Source organism: Protopterus annectens, chromosome 15.part0 (genome assembly GCF_019279795.1).
Source record: "Protopterus annectens isolate FY-2018-M chromosome 15.part0, PAN1.0, whole genome shotgun sequence".
Classification (NCBI taxonomy): Eukaryota; Metazoa; Chordata; order Ceratodontiformes; family Protopteridae; genus Protopterus; species Protopterus annectens.
The window spans coordinates 22219705-22235229 of NC_056749.1; the positions used below are offsets into that span (position 1 = coordinate 22219705).

A 15525-nucleotide genomic window follows, 5' to 3' on the forward strand; every position below is an offset into this window, starting at 1 on the left:
TCCTGGTACTAGGCCTCCTGGCCTCCAAAATAACATTCAAAACTTGTTGTGGAAGCTGAGACCCTCCAGAGTCTAAAACAGAATATGCCAGGCTGTTAGATGTAGAGACTGAATCTTGACATTGAGGAAGTGACTGTCCTCTTGTGACAAAAGGTGCGGGATCAAAGGCAGAGGCCTTGGAGGTTCTCGTACTAAGCTCCTCAGTAGTGGGTACCAGTGTTGTCGAGGCCAATCCGGTGCTATCAAAATCATGGTTGGCTTGTCTTGTCTGGCCTTCAAGAGTACCTTGGGAAGAAGAGGCAGAGGTGGAAAGGCATATACATGCAGATTGTTCCAACTGAATGATAGAGCGTCCACCTTCCAAGCTGTGTGATGAAACATTTTGTGCAAAACTTTGGCAACTGGTAATTTAGTGGAGAAGCGAACAGATCTATGTCTGGAGTTCCCCATAACACTGTCAACTGTTGAAATACATGAGGATCCAATTTCCACTCGTGAGGATCCACTATTTGGCTGCTCAATACATCTGCTAAGGAGTTCTGTGCTCCTGGTAGAAACCTTGCCTGAAGATTGAGGTGTAGATTGAGAGCAGTTTCCCACAGAATCATCGCTTGCCTGCAAAGAGGGTAAGAATGGGTTCCCCCTGCTTGTTGATGTACCACATGACAGTAGTGTTGTCTGTTTGAATCAACACCTGCCCTGGGTGAAGTAAATCTTTGAAAGCCATCAATGCAAACTGGACTACTAACATTTCCTTCAAGTTGATATGCAAATGTTGGAGTTTGACAGGCCACGTGTTTTGCACCCATTTTCCATTGAGGTGTGCTCCCAAGCCTTGTCCGAGGCATCTGTCGTTAGAATCTGACTCGCCTCTGGCCGGGTCACAGAGAGTCCCTTGTTTAGGTGACATTCCTGAGCCCACCACAAAAACTCCTTCCGAATGCAAGGTATTATCTGAATGACAGTGTCTAGATCTTGGCAGTGCTGTGTCCATACATTTTGAGATACCATTGAAGCTTCCTCATATGCAATTTGGCATTGGGAAGCACCAGAATACAAGATGCCATGAACCCCAAGGCTTGAAGGACTGTCCTTGCAGTCAGCCTGGACCGTAGAGACATTTGATGGAAATAAAGAGAAAGGCTTCTTTGTTTGTCCGGGGTCAAAAAGGCCATCTGGGAAGCTGTATTCAGTCTCACACCCAGAAAGCACATGTCCTGAGAGGGTACTAGACTGGACTTTGTTTCGTTCACAGAATACCCTAGGCATCTTAACACTGCCATCACATACTGTAGATGATGAAGAAGTTCGTCCTTTTCTTGTGCAATAATCAGGCAATCGTCCAAATAAGGATAAATCTGTATTCCTCTTAGTCTGAAAAATGCTATCACTGGAGCCAGAACCTTTGTGAACACTCTGGGCACAGTAGATAAGCCAAAGGGCAATGCAGAGAACTGATAATGTAAATTTCCAGCCCGAAAACGCAGGTACCTCCTGCAACTGGGCCTGATAGGAACATGAAGGTAAGCCTCTTTGAGATCCAGAGTAACCATCCAGTGATCTTTTCCCAACAGAGGTAAAAGTTGTTGTAAAGTCAGCATCTTGAACTTTGGAATGTCCAGATAAGTGTTGAGGATAGATAAATCCAAAATTGGTCTCCACGTGTTCCCTTTCTTTGGAACTAGAAACAGGTGGGAATAAAATCCTAGGCCCACTTCTGACAGAGGAACTGGCTGTATAGCTCCTATTTGAAGAAGTAAAGAAATTTGTCTGCGAGCCTCTATCCTTTGCCGAGGAGGGCGTCTGGCATGCCTTTGAAAGGAGGCATGGTATGGAAATAGAACTTGTAACCTCGGTTTATAATGTCCAATACCCATTTGTCCTGGGTGACTAAATGCCAATTTTGCTTGAAAAGAGCCAACTTTCCTCCCAAAGGAGCTGCCAGGCAAGAAGAATCTGGCAGCTGAAAATGTAGGTCATTGGGCCTGTTTACGAAAGGACTGGCCCCTGCCCTCACCAGCAGATTGAGCAGGCGAACTCCATTGTCTCGGCCTGAAAGTACTCTGAGCTCTGCCCCTACCACGCCTAGATCTACCCCTAGACTGAGAATCAGAAGAAGGGTACGTCCACCCTTTAGTAGGCCAATTTCTACTAAACTTTGGAGGTTGTACCTGCAAAAAATCTTTAACAGTCTGCATAGACTTAGCCTTGTCTTCCATTTTCTTTAAGACTGACTCCACAGGAGGACCAAACAAAACTTCAGACTGTAAAGGGGCATCCAGAATTCTAGACTTAACATGCTCAGACAAATTCTGATCCTTAAGCCAGGCGTGCCTACGAATAACTGAACCAGTGGCAGCCACCCTAGAAGAAGCCTGTAAAGCATCAAAACCACATTGCAAAGAGTGCTTACCCACCTGTTCAGAAACATGCACTAAATCCTGCAATTCTTTACACTCTATGCCCTCTGCCAAAGCATCCACTTTAGACCTTAGCTGAGAAAGGAGGAAATTCTGATACTTCAACATATGAAACTGGCAGTTCAAAGCTCTCATTGCTAAAGTAGAAGAGGTATACACCTTCTTACCCCATATATCCAAAGCTCTAGCTTCCTTATCCAGAGGAACCGGATTCTTAACAACAGAGGCTCTAACACCCTTAGGCCCCTGACTAATAGTTTCTGGGTCCGCCCTAGGACTCTTATACAGATATTTATGAGCCTCAGGCACCCTGTAATACCTGTCCGGTTTAACTGGGTCAGGAGGCACAGAATCTGGATTAAGGGAAGCTTCCGAAAAAACATCTGAAACAACATCCAAAACCGGAGGTATAGCTAAGGGTCTATGCTGTGGTAAAAACAAGAACTCCCTAAGTCTCTTCCGAGAATCACAGTAATCCTGTCCCTCCCACTGAAAATGCTCCCTCCTCATGGAATGCAGAGTTTCTGAAAATGAAAAATCCTCTGGAGGCGAAGCAGAAGGAGTGGAATCCTCTGCATCAGAATCAGAATAAGGAGGGAAATCTTGAATGTCTTCAGCAGAAGACTCTGAATCATCTGAGGCCTGCTCCAAACTTTCCAACTCTGGCTCCATCCTGGGCCTTTTATCAGGAGGGGGCATAGAACCTCTAATTAAAGTAATCAAATCCTCTGCCATTTTAAGCATGTGCTTTTTAGGCACAGACCCTGAAGAACCAGAACTGACACCAGAGGAAGGCAAGACAGACCTGCCCTTAGAAGGAGCCTTAGAAACAGTAGCAGAAGGCCTAACCACCTTAGGCATAGAAGGGAGAATAGTAACCTGCGAGGCCCCTTCAGCCTGACCTGCCTCCTGAGAGGCCACATCCTGTAAAATCAAAGTTTCCCCCTGGGACTCAACAGAAACTTCAGCCGGATCCACCTGTTCAGCTGTAGCTTCTAAAGGTCCGGCGTCCAAAACGGACGAATCATCCTGCCTAGGCTTTAAAGATTTGTCTTTGCGCTTCTTAGTAGAAGCAGGCGTCGGAACATCCGACGGCATATTATAATTACACCTCTTGCCAAAGACTAACCTAGCGCAATCTAACCTCCGTTTTATAGTGCGCTTATTAAACCTAGCACAAAACCGACACCCGACTACGCCGTGTTCCGGTCCCAAACAAGGAATACAAAGCGAGTGGTAATCCCTATGCGGTATCTGTTTCCCACAAGAAATACAATTATTCACTTTTTCTGACATCCGGTAAGTAACTGAGGCAAGAAAAACAAAAATATTCCCAACGGGTACTTAGCCCAACTTGGTATCGGTCTGAAACTCCGAAAACGAAAAATTTCAGAACGCCGAACGGCACTTGCAACGCTGCTTCTGCATTGGACCATGCGGCAAAAAAGACTGAGGATATGACGTCGGTCATGCGCCTTTATACCCTGACGCTCTGATGTCAGATCTAGGCGCCCATGACCGACGTCAGCCTAATACTTTGGTATTCGGGCCGACCGAGGACAGCGGACTACCCATAAGTAAGGACTGCAGCAATGTGAGATGAAGAACATCTAACTACGAGAAAAACTAACTAAACCACCGAAAATTAACCCAGGGGCACTACACACACGTACACTACCTACAACTTCACAAAAACGCTAGAGAAAAAAAGGACTTTAACAAGTAAACAATCTCACCAAAGCCAGGAGCTCTTCAAAAGATAGCTACTTCAGCCGCGGCAAAAAACGATCTGAGGTAATACAGCAGGTAGCCGGGGATTATGGGTAGGGGGAGGAGCTAGGAGCTCAGATCTTGTAGCTTGGAAAGCTGCCGGCTCGGATCCGATACCCACAGGTTGCAGAGCAAATGAAGTAACTACTTCAGATCATTATTATATACACACACACACATATATATATATATATATATATATATACACACACACACACACACACACACACACACACACACACACACACACACACACACACACACATTACAAAGACAAGCATCTGGAGCATTTTTCCCCAGGCATCCGCTGAAAATTAGCTTAGTTCTAAGTCAGACTTTTCTGGTAAAGAAATGTTATGGATCTACTTCAGTAGATCACAATACCATAACACCGAAACTCAAAGACGAGATGAATACATCTCAAATTCACATCTATGAATGTTAACAAAGCCAGATGTTTTAAACAAGGAATCAACTAACGCGCATGTCCAGAAGTCACTGGAGAATTTCAATGGACATTGCCTGAAACACAGAAACAAAGCTATACATTAACACACATAACTTAAAGAAAAAAATACAACTTTTCCTAAGTTTTGCACCTCTCATGTGGGGGGCTGGGCCCCGCCACACACACCCTGCCAACTCCAAGATCACACTACAGTGGAGAAAAGGGTTAATTTCCTGATCCTCAATGTACCCTTATCTCTATTCACAATCAGTAAACATGAACTATTTTTCTCTTACATATTATGTTACACTGAAGAAGATGTCTTTCTGAGTTTAGCACAATGTCCATTCAAATTTTTCGATTACTTACGGACATGCGCATTACTTGATTCATTGTTTTAAACTTTCAGACTTGTTAAAATTCATAGATGTGCATTTGTGATGTTTTTGTCTCGTCTTTATGGGTTTTGGTGTTATGGTATTTCAATCTACTGAAGTAGATCCACACATAACACAACATAATCAGTGTATTTAATAAATGGAACGTTATTGTTTAGACATGTGGGGATGCTATGATAAGTTTTTTGGGTAAGATATAAGAAGAGGGCTTCTATATGAAAAATAAGTAAAGAGAAAGTGGGCCTCCCTGTCTTACCCCATTCTTTATGGGGATAGGTATAGAAAGTAGTCTATTTATTTATAGTTACGTAAAAGCGGTTTTGTATATAATTTTTAAGAAAATGATATAGTATGGGGTTATTTTGAATTTATCAAACACGGCAAAAAAGAACTCGGGAATTTAACTCTTATCAAATGCTTTGGAGGCATCTAGTTAAAGAATGAATTTAAAATACTTATTTGATATATTTAAATGCTGAAGGGTATATAATGCTAATGATTGATCTGAGGGTTGTCTGTGCACAACAAATCCAGACTGATGAAGTAATACAACACTTTGAATGACATTTTTAATTATGTCTGCTAGAATGGAAGTCAAGATCTTGCTGTATTAATTTTGAGGGAAAGGGTGACAGTTTGGTGTTTCTTGATTTAATCAAAGTGGGAATACAGGGGGTAATGTTAGTAGGTGTGCAGGCAGAGGCAGCATTCTTAGGGACAATATTAAGTGTATGCTTCCCTCTCCTGGGAAGTTGGTGAATTTGATCTAGGGAGGTGACATTAATGAAAACTAGGGAATGACACTCATATTTATTGCTAGTCAAATAAAATTCACAAGTGGCATAAATACACAGACTGATAAGGATGGTGAGCCCCCCAAACACGATTCTGGGTTTGGCATCCCCGTGGCAGAATTTTGTGACTATATTTTAGTATATTTTATGAAACTAGAATGATCCATTACAGCTGCCAAAAACTAAGCACTACGCAGTCTAAAACCAAGAAAACAATGTCCAAGTTCCAAAAAGTCTATAATCCGTCTACAAAACAAGACAAAATGGCATGAACAGAAATGAAAAAATTGCAGAAAGCTGTCTGTATGTACTATACAAGTAGGCAAATGTTTCTATATTTGACGTAACCCATTGTGAAATGTGTCCTGTAACTCTGACATAACTCGTAATGCAATGTTTTCTTGCATCTCTGGTTGGAACACTGTTTTAGGGTGACGCATGGACCCCAGACCAGTACTCCCATCATAACTCTTACTCTAGACCATATTTTTTTTTTTCTAAAAAGATACTTGACCAAGAGATGAGAAGACAAAGGTGATCATTCAATCTGAGATGATTTACAATATTTTTCAATGAGCAGCAAAGAATCAGTTGGCAGACTTCTAAACCAAGAAAAGAATTTCACTCCTGCTCTCTGCTGAAAAGACTCTCTGATTAAAAAGACATAGCTGTGTTTTTTGTTCCTTACTTTAAAAACATGTTATTTTTTAATTGTACAGTCTTCTAGCAATACGAGGACTGAATACTGACCATGAAGGTGGAATGGTTTTGTTGGAAACCGCTTCCAGTCTGGACTAGTATTCACTACTTGCAGTCTGCAGTTTATGGAAGTCTTAACACAGTAATCAGCAAAGTGTGGCTAAAGGCCACATTTAGCTTACAGAAAGCTTATTAGTGTCCCATACTAAGCTTCGCACAAGAAATCCAGTGTTCTCCCTAACATGTATTCCTTTCCTGGTTCCAAGTACCCATTTGCGGAGTGTTAACATGAGCACTGTGTGGATATGTGAATGAATACGCTTTATGAATGACAAAGTTCTGATGTCTGACTGGCTGATAGTAAGAAATTGTTAATTATTCTGGTAGAATTCCTGCGCTGCGTAACAGTCACCATTTTGGTGGTGTACAGGATTGTTTTGGGAAGAAATGAGGAATGTTTACCGAAAGACACGATTCTACGCGAAGCGTGCTCCTGGTTCTTTAGCAATTATGTGGTTATGGATTACAAAAAACGCAAGACAAGCATCTCAACATCCTTTACTTCAGATCCTAAGCAACAAGAATAAGGGCAGTTTCTGCTGCAAAATAGACTTGTATACTACAAAAAATACATGAATGGTTTGAATTTGTTACAGATTTTGGTGAGACAGAGTGATGTCTGTCCCGTTCTCATTTCTGATGAGCTGAATTCCTTTTTCCTTAACTGATAAAAGGGGGAAAAAAGAGAAACTAAACAATCAAGTAACTAAAGAAAAACTAATAAACTTTATTATGGCCCCAGCCTTTGTGGCATCTTCTTAATAGGAAACAGATGGGCTTAAAATAAAGCTTATTTCATTATCAGTGTTTCAATGCTGTAGCTTCTTTCAATAAAAGCATTTTACAGACGTGTAATATTCCTGCTGCATGAATATGAGATATAGAAGATGCTAACAGTTTTATCTTACAGAGACATGACAGATGCTGGGTTGATAAGAAAAAATCGATGCAAGACAAATATTAACAAACTATGCTGTAATGAGACTTGACAACATAGTGGGGTGCAGACAAGGGGTGTTGAGGAAGCCCAGTACTCCACTGAAACCTGACAGATGTTGGAAACACAGGACTGGTATGATAGCTTATAGACAGCAATACTTGCATGGTTGTGAAATGAGAGCTGGAGAATTAAGTTGTCACTCACCTGTGGTGCTACCTGGACGTGCTGGACACTGGCCAGCTGAAGGGGCGACACTGTAGCTCCTTTGGCCTGTACGTTCCCTTGCACAAGCAATCTCTGTTTAATAATGACAGAAAGACAGGACGTCAGACAAAATGAAACTCTGGCCAAATGCAGGGGTCAACAGACAAAGCTGGCACACCTCTCCCACCCTGCAGTGCCAGTGTTAATGTGGAAATCTACAGGAAATCAATATAAATCCTACTAAAATCTGAACAAAAAAACTTGAATTCATTAGGAAAAGATCACCAACAAAGTCTACTCATGTGACAGAAGACAGAAAACTTCTCCTTATGCACAGAAACAAAAAAATCCAGGATTACCTCTACGATGTTAAAAATAAAATCCAAGCATTAGTCAGTGCTAGTAAGAAACTGTGTCAGCTCATTGGAAGGGCACCATATAAAAGCTTCAATCTTTTCTGATGTCTACAAAGTTTTTTTTTAGTAAAAACAGTCACACCAAATGTAGCTAGAGAGCTATTTGGCATAGAAAGAAGCTATTAAGTGTTAAAGCTCAAAGTTTTGAAATGCATACAATTTATTAGACTGCTTTATCTGTAAACCCTAAATGATTATAGAACAAATATTAAAGTAGCAGTACTTTCCAGAGCTGTTGATGTCATACTCCACACTTCACTCAGTGCCAAGAAATCACCTAAAAAAACACAGCACATAAATGGCGGATTACAGGCTCTTAACAACAGCTAGTGTGGCTAAAGGGATGCACAAGAAACCACCTAGAAAATCACAGTGCAAATATAATGGATTACAGGCTCCTAGCAGCAGCTAATGTAGTTAAAGGGACGTGCAAGAAATCACCCACAAAAATCGCACTGCATACACGATGAACTACAGGCTTCTAACAGCAGCTAGTATGACTAAACGAATATGCAAGAAATCACCTAGATAAATCACAGTGCATATACGACAGATTACAAGCAACTAACAGCAGTTAATATGACTCAAGGGATGCACAAGAAATGAAAAATAACATCACATACACAATGAATTACACCCACCTAAGCAATACACAATGAATTACACCCACCTAAGCAGCAGGTACTGTGGCAAAGGCAAGAAATCACCTAGAAAAATCACAGCACATATACAATGGATTAAAGTCTCCTAACAGCAGCTAATGTGGCTAAAGGGATGTGCAAGAAACCACCTAGAAAAAAATCACGCCACATATACGACAGATTACAGTCTTCTAACAGCAGCTAATGTGGCTAAAGGGATGCGCAAGAAATCACCTACAAAAAAATCACGCCACATATACGACAGATTACAGTCTTCTAACAGCAGCTAATGTGGCTAAAGGGATGTGCAAGAAACCACCTAGAAAAAAATCACGCCACATATACGACAGATTACAGTCTTCTAACAGCAGCTAATGTGGCTAAAGGGATGCGCAAGAAATCACCTACAAAAAAATCACGCCACATATACGACAGATTACAGTCTTCTAAATTGCAGCTAATGTGGCTAAAGGGATGCACAAGAAATTACCTAGAAAAAAATCACCCACATATATGACAGATTACAGTTTTTTAAACAGCAGCTAATGTGGCTAAAGGGATGCTCAAGAAATCACCTAGACATAAATCACGCCACATAAACGACAGATTACAGTCTTCTAACAGCAGCTAATGTGGCTAAAGGGATGCGCAAGAAACCACCTAGAAAAAAATCACGCCACATATATGACAGATTACAGTCTTCTAACAGCAGCTAATGTGGCTAAAGGGATGCGCAAGAAATCACCTACAAAAAAATCACACCACATATGCGACAGATTACATTCCTCTAACAGCAGCTAGTGTGGCTAAAGGGATGCTCAAGAAATCACATAGAAAAAAATCACGCCACATATACAACAGATTACAGTCTTCTAAACCGCAGCTAATGCGGCTAAAGGGATGCGCAAGAAATTACCTAGAAAAAAATCACCCCACATATATGACAGATTACAGTTTTTTAAACAGCAGCTAATGTGGCTAAAGGGATGCTCAAGAAATCACCTAGAAAAAAATCCCGCCACATACACGGCAGACTACAGTCTTCTAACAGCAGCTAATGTGGCTAAAGAGGTACGCAAGAAATCACACAGAAAAAAAATCATGCCACATATATGACAGGTTAAAGTCTTCTAACAGCAGCTAATGTGGCGAAAGGGATGCACTGCACTCTGCTGGACTGTTTGTTGTTCACAATGTACTGGTTTATTTCGGTAACAATACTGAAATATATACATTTATATATATATTTCTCAGGTGGTAAAACCATCACAAAGCCATACATCAACTGTAACAGAATATTTTGTTTACACCTCTGATTGTCTGAAATATTACTCAGAATGCAGAAAAGATTAATGCAATACTAAAATTATCAAAGCAGAAAGTCGAATGCTTAAAGGGGTATTGGCGGTGAGGTAATTACTGGAATGTTAGATTTCTCTTGTCTCTGTCTGGACACTAGAACTGGAGCAATTGTGCTGTTGTTGCCCTTGACTCATAGCAATGAACACCTCACAAACTTAAGCTCCTCATTACCCATGACCTCCTGTTTCTACTGCCCCCTACAGATCAAGGACTCCAGCATTAAGCATACACCTGTAGATAACTCAGAGACAAGGAAACTACAGTTGCATACACTTTCCATAAACATAGATGTTCAAGTGTATTCACTATTGCAGTTCTGACTGTTACAGATTTCCTGCTGTGAAAGCCCTTGGCTGGCCTGACTACCAGAGAAAACTCTTTTCACCTCCTAGGCTGGCAGACACCCTAACCGACAAAGAAACACTAAGGTATAAAGGGAGCAAACCTGTGTCATCATAGGTAAAGCAAGGTGGGGCGACCTAAACCAATGTAGTCTGGGGTACTGTCCCATGTCTATTTTAGTTGACTTCTCATAGCCTACCTAGTAGGCTGAGGGGGTAAGAGGGAGGGAAAGAAGACTGCAACAGTGAAGACACTCGAACATCTATATTTATGGTTACGTGTACATGACTGTACTTTATGTGTACTGCAACAGTGAAGACACTCTAACATCTATATTTATGGTTACGTGTACATGACTGTACTTAACATCTACATTTATGGTTGACTGTACTTTATGTATACTGCAACAGTGAATACAACATCTACATTTATGGTTACGTGTACACTGTACTTTATGTATACTGCAACAGTGAATACACTCGAACATCTGCATTTATGGTTAAGTGTACACGACTGTACTTTATGTATACTGCAACAATGAACACACTCGAACATCTACATTTATGGTTACGTGTACACGACTGTACTTTATGTATACTGCAACAGTGAATACACTCGAACATCTGCATTTATGGTTAAGTGTACACGACTGTACTTTATGTATACTGCAACAATGAACACACTCGAACATCTACATTTATGGTTACGTGTACACGACTGTACTTTATGTATACTGTGACAGTAAATACACTCGAACATCTACATTTAAAGTGTACACAACTGTACTTTATGTATACTGCAACAATGAATACACTCTAACATCTACATTTATGGTTACACGTACACGACAAAGAAGTTATGCACCTACCATAACGTTCCATGTTAGTTGTCTTCTTCTCGCCTTCTTTCTTGCTGGTTGGGGTTCAGAGCTGATCCTCGGCTCCAACTCGGCCATCTTCAAAAGCTTGAGAGCTGCTTACTGGCTCAAAGCCCCCCTATATCCCATGATGCCTGGCACTAGATACCCATTTCTTGTTTGGTAAGTCTAACTGCAGACATAATAATAAGGGAATCCTATCCTAGAATGCATAAATCCTACTGGAGAGACTACTAGTCAGAAAGAATGAGCCAGAGAAGACTCAGCCAGTGAAAAATCAAGAAGAAATCTTCTCAGTCCACTAGGATAGGGGGATGGAGGGTGGGACGCAAGAAAGAAAGCGAGAAGAAGACAACTAACATGGAACGTTATGGTAGGCACATAACTTCTCTATGTTAAGTTGTCTATCTCGCCTTCATTCTTGCTGGTTGGGACAGCGTCCCTAGCACCTAAAAACCTGGGTGGCTCATCGGAAAAGACTCTTCAGAACTGTGGAACCAAAATCAGCTCTGCTCCTGGAAACCAAATCCAACTTGTAATGCGAAATGAAGGTATGTGGGTTGGCCCATGTAGCCGCAGCACAAATAGATTCCATGGGCAACCTAGCCTGAAAGGCCACCGAAGTGGCTAAAGCTCTGGTGGAGTGATCTTTTGGTTTGACTGGTAATTCTTTATTCCTGAGTTGATATATGAATGTGATGATAGAAGTCAACCACCTGGATAAGGTTACCTTGGAGACCGGAAGACCTTGTTTACCTACTGCATAAGACAGGAAAAGTTGATCTGATTTTCTAATGTCTTTGGTTCTATGCAAATAAAAGCGTAGCTGCCTGTGAACATCTACCTGATGCAACTTATATTCCGCCCTGTTGGAGTGGTTAGGGAAAAACACAGGAAGGTCTATGGACTGATTGAAGTTACTCTCTGAAGAGACCTTAGGAAGGAAGGAAGGATTAGTCCTAAGAGCAACCCTGTCATTGTAGAACACGAGTTATGGGGGACGGATAGAAAGAGCCTGTAGTTTGGAAACTCTTCTGGCCGAAGTAATAGCTACCAGAAAAAGGGTTTTCCAAGATAAGAACTTCAATGAACAAGAAGCTGCAGGTTCGAAAGGGGGCAAAATTAGCAAATCTAAAATCAAATTTAGATCCCAGGGTGGTGGAGGATCTCTCACTGGGGGCCTGAGAAGAGTGGTTCCTTTGAGAAAGGCTTTACACAGCTTATGGGACATGATATTGCTTTCTGACAAGCCAATGTGAAAATTTGAAATTGCAGCTAACTGAACTCTAATTGTAGCAGAAGCGGACCCAGCATGGAAGAGCTCCGCAAGAAATTCCAAAATGTAGTGTACGGGGGCTGAAAAGGGGTCTATACTTTTTGCCTCTGCCCAGGAAGAAAAACGTTTCCACTTACTAGCGTAACTTTTTCTGGTTGTAGACTTGTGTGATGACAAAAGGATTTTGTGCACAGAGGGGGGGATATCTGGGAGCTTGGCTAAGGTTGGAAGTGGAGCAACCAAGCCGTGAGCTGGCAAGAGTGTAGGGATTGGTGCAGCCCGCCCGACTGATGAATCAGGAGGTCTGGAACTAGGTCCACAGTCCAAGGCTGCTCGAGAAGATAGCGATGCAATTTGTCGAGGCCAGTAAGGAGGATCATTTTGCAACCCAAAACAGTAGCCTTCTGAATTAGCTTCGGGATGAGGGGAAAAGGAGAGAATGTATAAAGAAGTCCCGGAGGCCAATCGTGGACTAGGGCATCTCTGGGGGAATGCCCAGGAAGTGGAAGGAGAGAGAAGAAATTGCTGCACTTGCTGTTGAAGGGAGTTGCAAAAAGGTCACAGCAAGGTTGGCCCCATTTGCAGAAGATTTGGTCCGCAACTACCTGGTTCAGAGACCACTCGTGAGGCAAGCGAATTGCTCTGCTCAGTCTGTCTGCTATGACGTTGGACCTCCCAGGGATGTGCATTGCAATCAGAAACCACTGGGAAGAGATCACCCACTGCCAGTGTCTGAGTGCTTTTTGACATGGGGGGTAGGACCTGGTTCCGCCCTGCTTGTTGATGTACCACACTACAGACATATTGTCCGTTTGAATTGCAATGGTCCCGGTAGGAAGAGAGTCCTGAAGAGCCTGCAACACTAAGAGCACGGCCCTCATCTCCAAGATATTTATGTGCAGATGGTACTCGTGAGGTTGCCAGGTGCCTTGGACTGTTCAGGCCTGATAATGCCCCCCCCCCCACCAGATCAGGGAGGCATCCGTGGTCACCGTAGCCACTGGAGGGGGGAGAACAAATGGTCTGTCGTGGAGCACTGATGTGGAGACCATCCCCCACGCAAGGTGCTTCTTGCATGCTTGAGTGATCATAATCATGTAAGACATGGGAAGTTGCTGGAAGGACCCTTGGGTGAAAAGAAGCTACTGGAGAGTCCTCATGTGAAAACGAGCTTAGAGGGACAAGTACGATCGCTGCTGCCATGAGACCCAGAGTTTGAATTACAAACCCGGCTTGAATCCTTTTGCATCCTAATAAAACCTTGACATGCTGATGAATCACTAACACCCTGTCTGGTGGGAGGCTCGCTAACATGTCTTTGGTATTTAAATTTGCACCTATAAAGGTGATACTTTTCGAAACTTATTGTGATACCTAGCCTGGAGCAAGTGTCGATAGTGCAGTCTCTGACTCGCAGAAGGTGATGTCTGGTGGTAGCAGTGAGGAGCCAGTTGTCGAGCTATGGAAACACCTGGAATCCTTGCCATCTCAGGTGAGCGGTAACTACTGCCATATATTTGGTAAAACACCCTGGGGGCTGTGGTGAGACCAAAAGGCAGAGCTCTGTACTGATAATGGCTGACTCCCAGCCGGAAGCGAAGGAATCTTCTGGAGTGTCTGTCCATTTTGATGTGGTAGTACGCATCCTGAAGATCTATGGAGCACATCCAATTGTCCTGACCCAGGAAGGGTAAAATGGACTGAAGCTTGACCATCCGGAACTTTGTTCTTTGTACAGACTTGTTTAGTCTGCTGAGATCCAAAATGGGTCTCCAGTCCCCTGTCCTTTTTGGTACCAAAAAGAACCTTGAGTAAATTCCGGATCCTAGTTGGTCTGCTGGGACTTGCTAGATGGCCCTTTTTCTTAGCAGTTTTGAGACTTCTTGCACTGCTTGGTCCCTTAGATTAGGTGGAACGTCTGGAAGGGACTTGTTTGACCTTAACGGGGTGCGAACGAAGGGAATTCTGTAGCCTCTGGATATGACGGACTGTACCCATTTGTCTTGTATTATGTCTTGCCAGGCTCTTGGGTACAGCGATAATCTTCCCCGACTGCCTCCAGAGGTGAGCAGCCGGGCAACCCTTCAGGGATGCTGGAAGGGCTTGTCAGAGAAAGATTCTCTGCTGCCCTGGTTTTGCGGACCCCTCTGCCATGAGGGCGGCATCTGTTATTGTTCCCTCCTCTGCCCCTGGAGGAAAAGTCACCACGTGTGTCTGGCAAGGCTCCCTGGGATTTCCGGAACCACGTCTTTCCACTCTTCTGACCCTTGGGATATGGTCTGAAAGGAGTGGAAAAACATACTCCTACGGCAGAGAGAGTCTTGCCTTCCTGCTCACACCTGGTAAGGGTATCCTTCACCTGTGATCCAAAGAGAGGAACCATCAAAAGGGGTGTTGGTGAAAGACGCTCTGAAAGGTTCTGCAAAGTTACACAGCCGCATCCAAGCATGCCTCCTTAGGGCCACGCCTGTGCCTGCGGCTCTACTCACCCCATCAGCTGCATACGAAATGAGCCTCATGGAGGAGTTTACCACTGAATTAAAAGTAGCCAGCTGGGAGGCTGCCTTAGTCTGGGCCTCCTCAGCTGATGGATCTTGGAGGGTATCTCCAAGCTCTTTCAGGAGATCCCTCTGAAGACAGGTAAAGTGGCACAGGTAATTCAGGGACCGCATGGAAAAGGTCGCTGAAGAGAACATCCGCTTTCCATATCAGTCCCATCATCCTGGACTCCTTTTTTGGGGGATGGACAGATGAAGTTTCAGCCAACTCCTCCTTTGTGATGGCCGCTACCACCATGGCATCAATGGGGATACCTTTGGTCAAGAACTGTTTGTCCTGCGGTGCAGTAATGAATTTGGCAGGTCTTCTAGGGGTTGGT

General features: G+C 43.0%; 1 protein-coding gene across 3 annotated transcripts in view; it reads right to left on the reverse strand.

Annotated features, from left to right (window-relative positions):
- The window catches only part of RFX1 (regulatory factor X1), a 1726663-nt gene that overhangs the window by 1500786 nt on the left and 210352 nt on the right, over positions 1 to 15525 (reverse strand). For all 3 annotated transcript variants that reach the window (XM_044057089.1, XM_044057092.1, XM_044057093.1), the window contains exon 4: positions 7734 to 7826. In XM_044057089.1, the coding sequence (XP_043913024.1) occupies positions 7734 to 7826 (93 nt within the window). The remainder of the gene's footprint in view (positions 1 to 7733; positions 7827 to 15525) is intronic.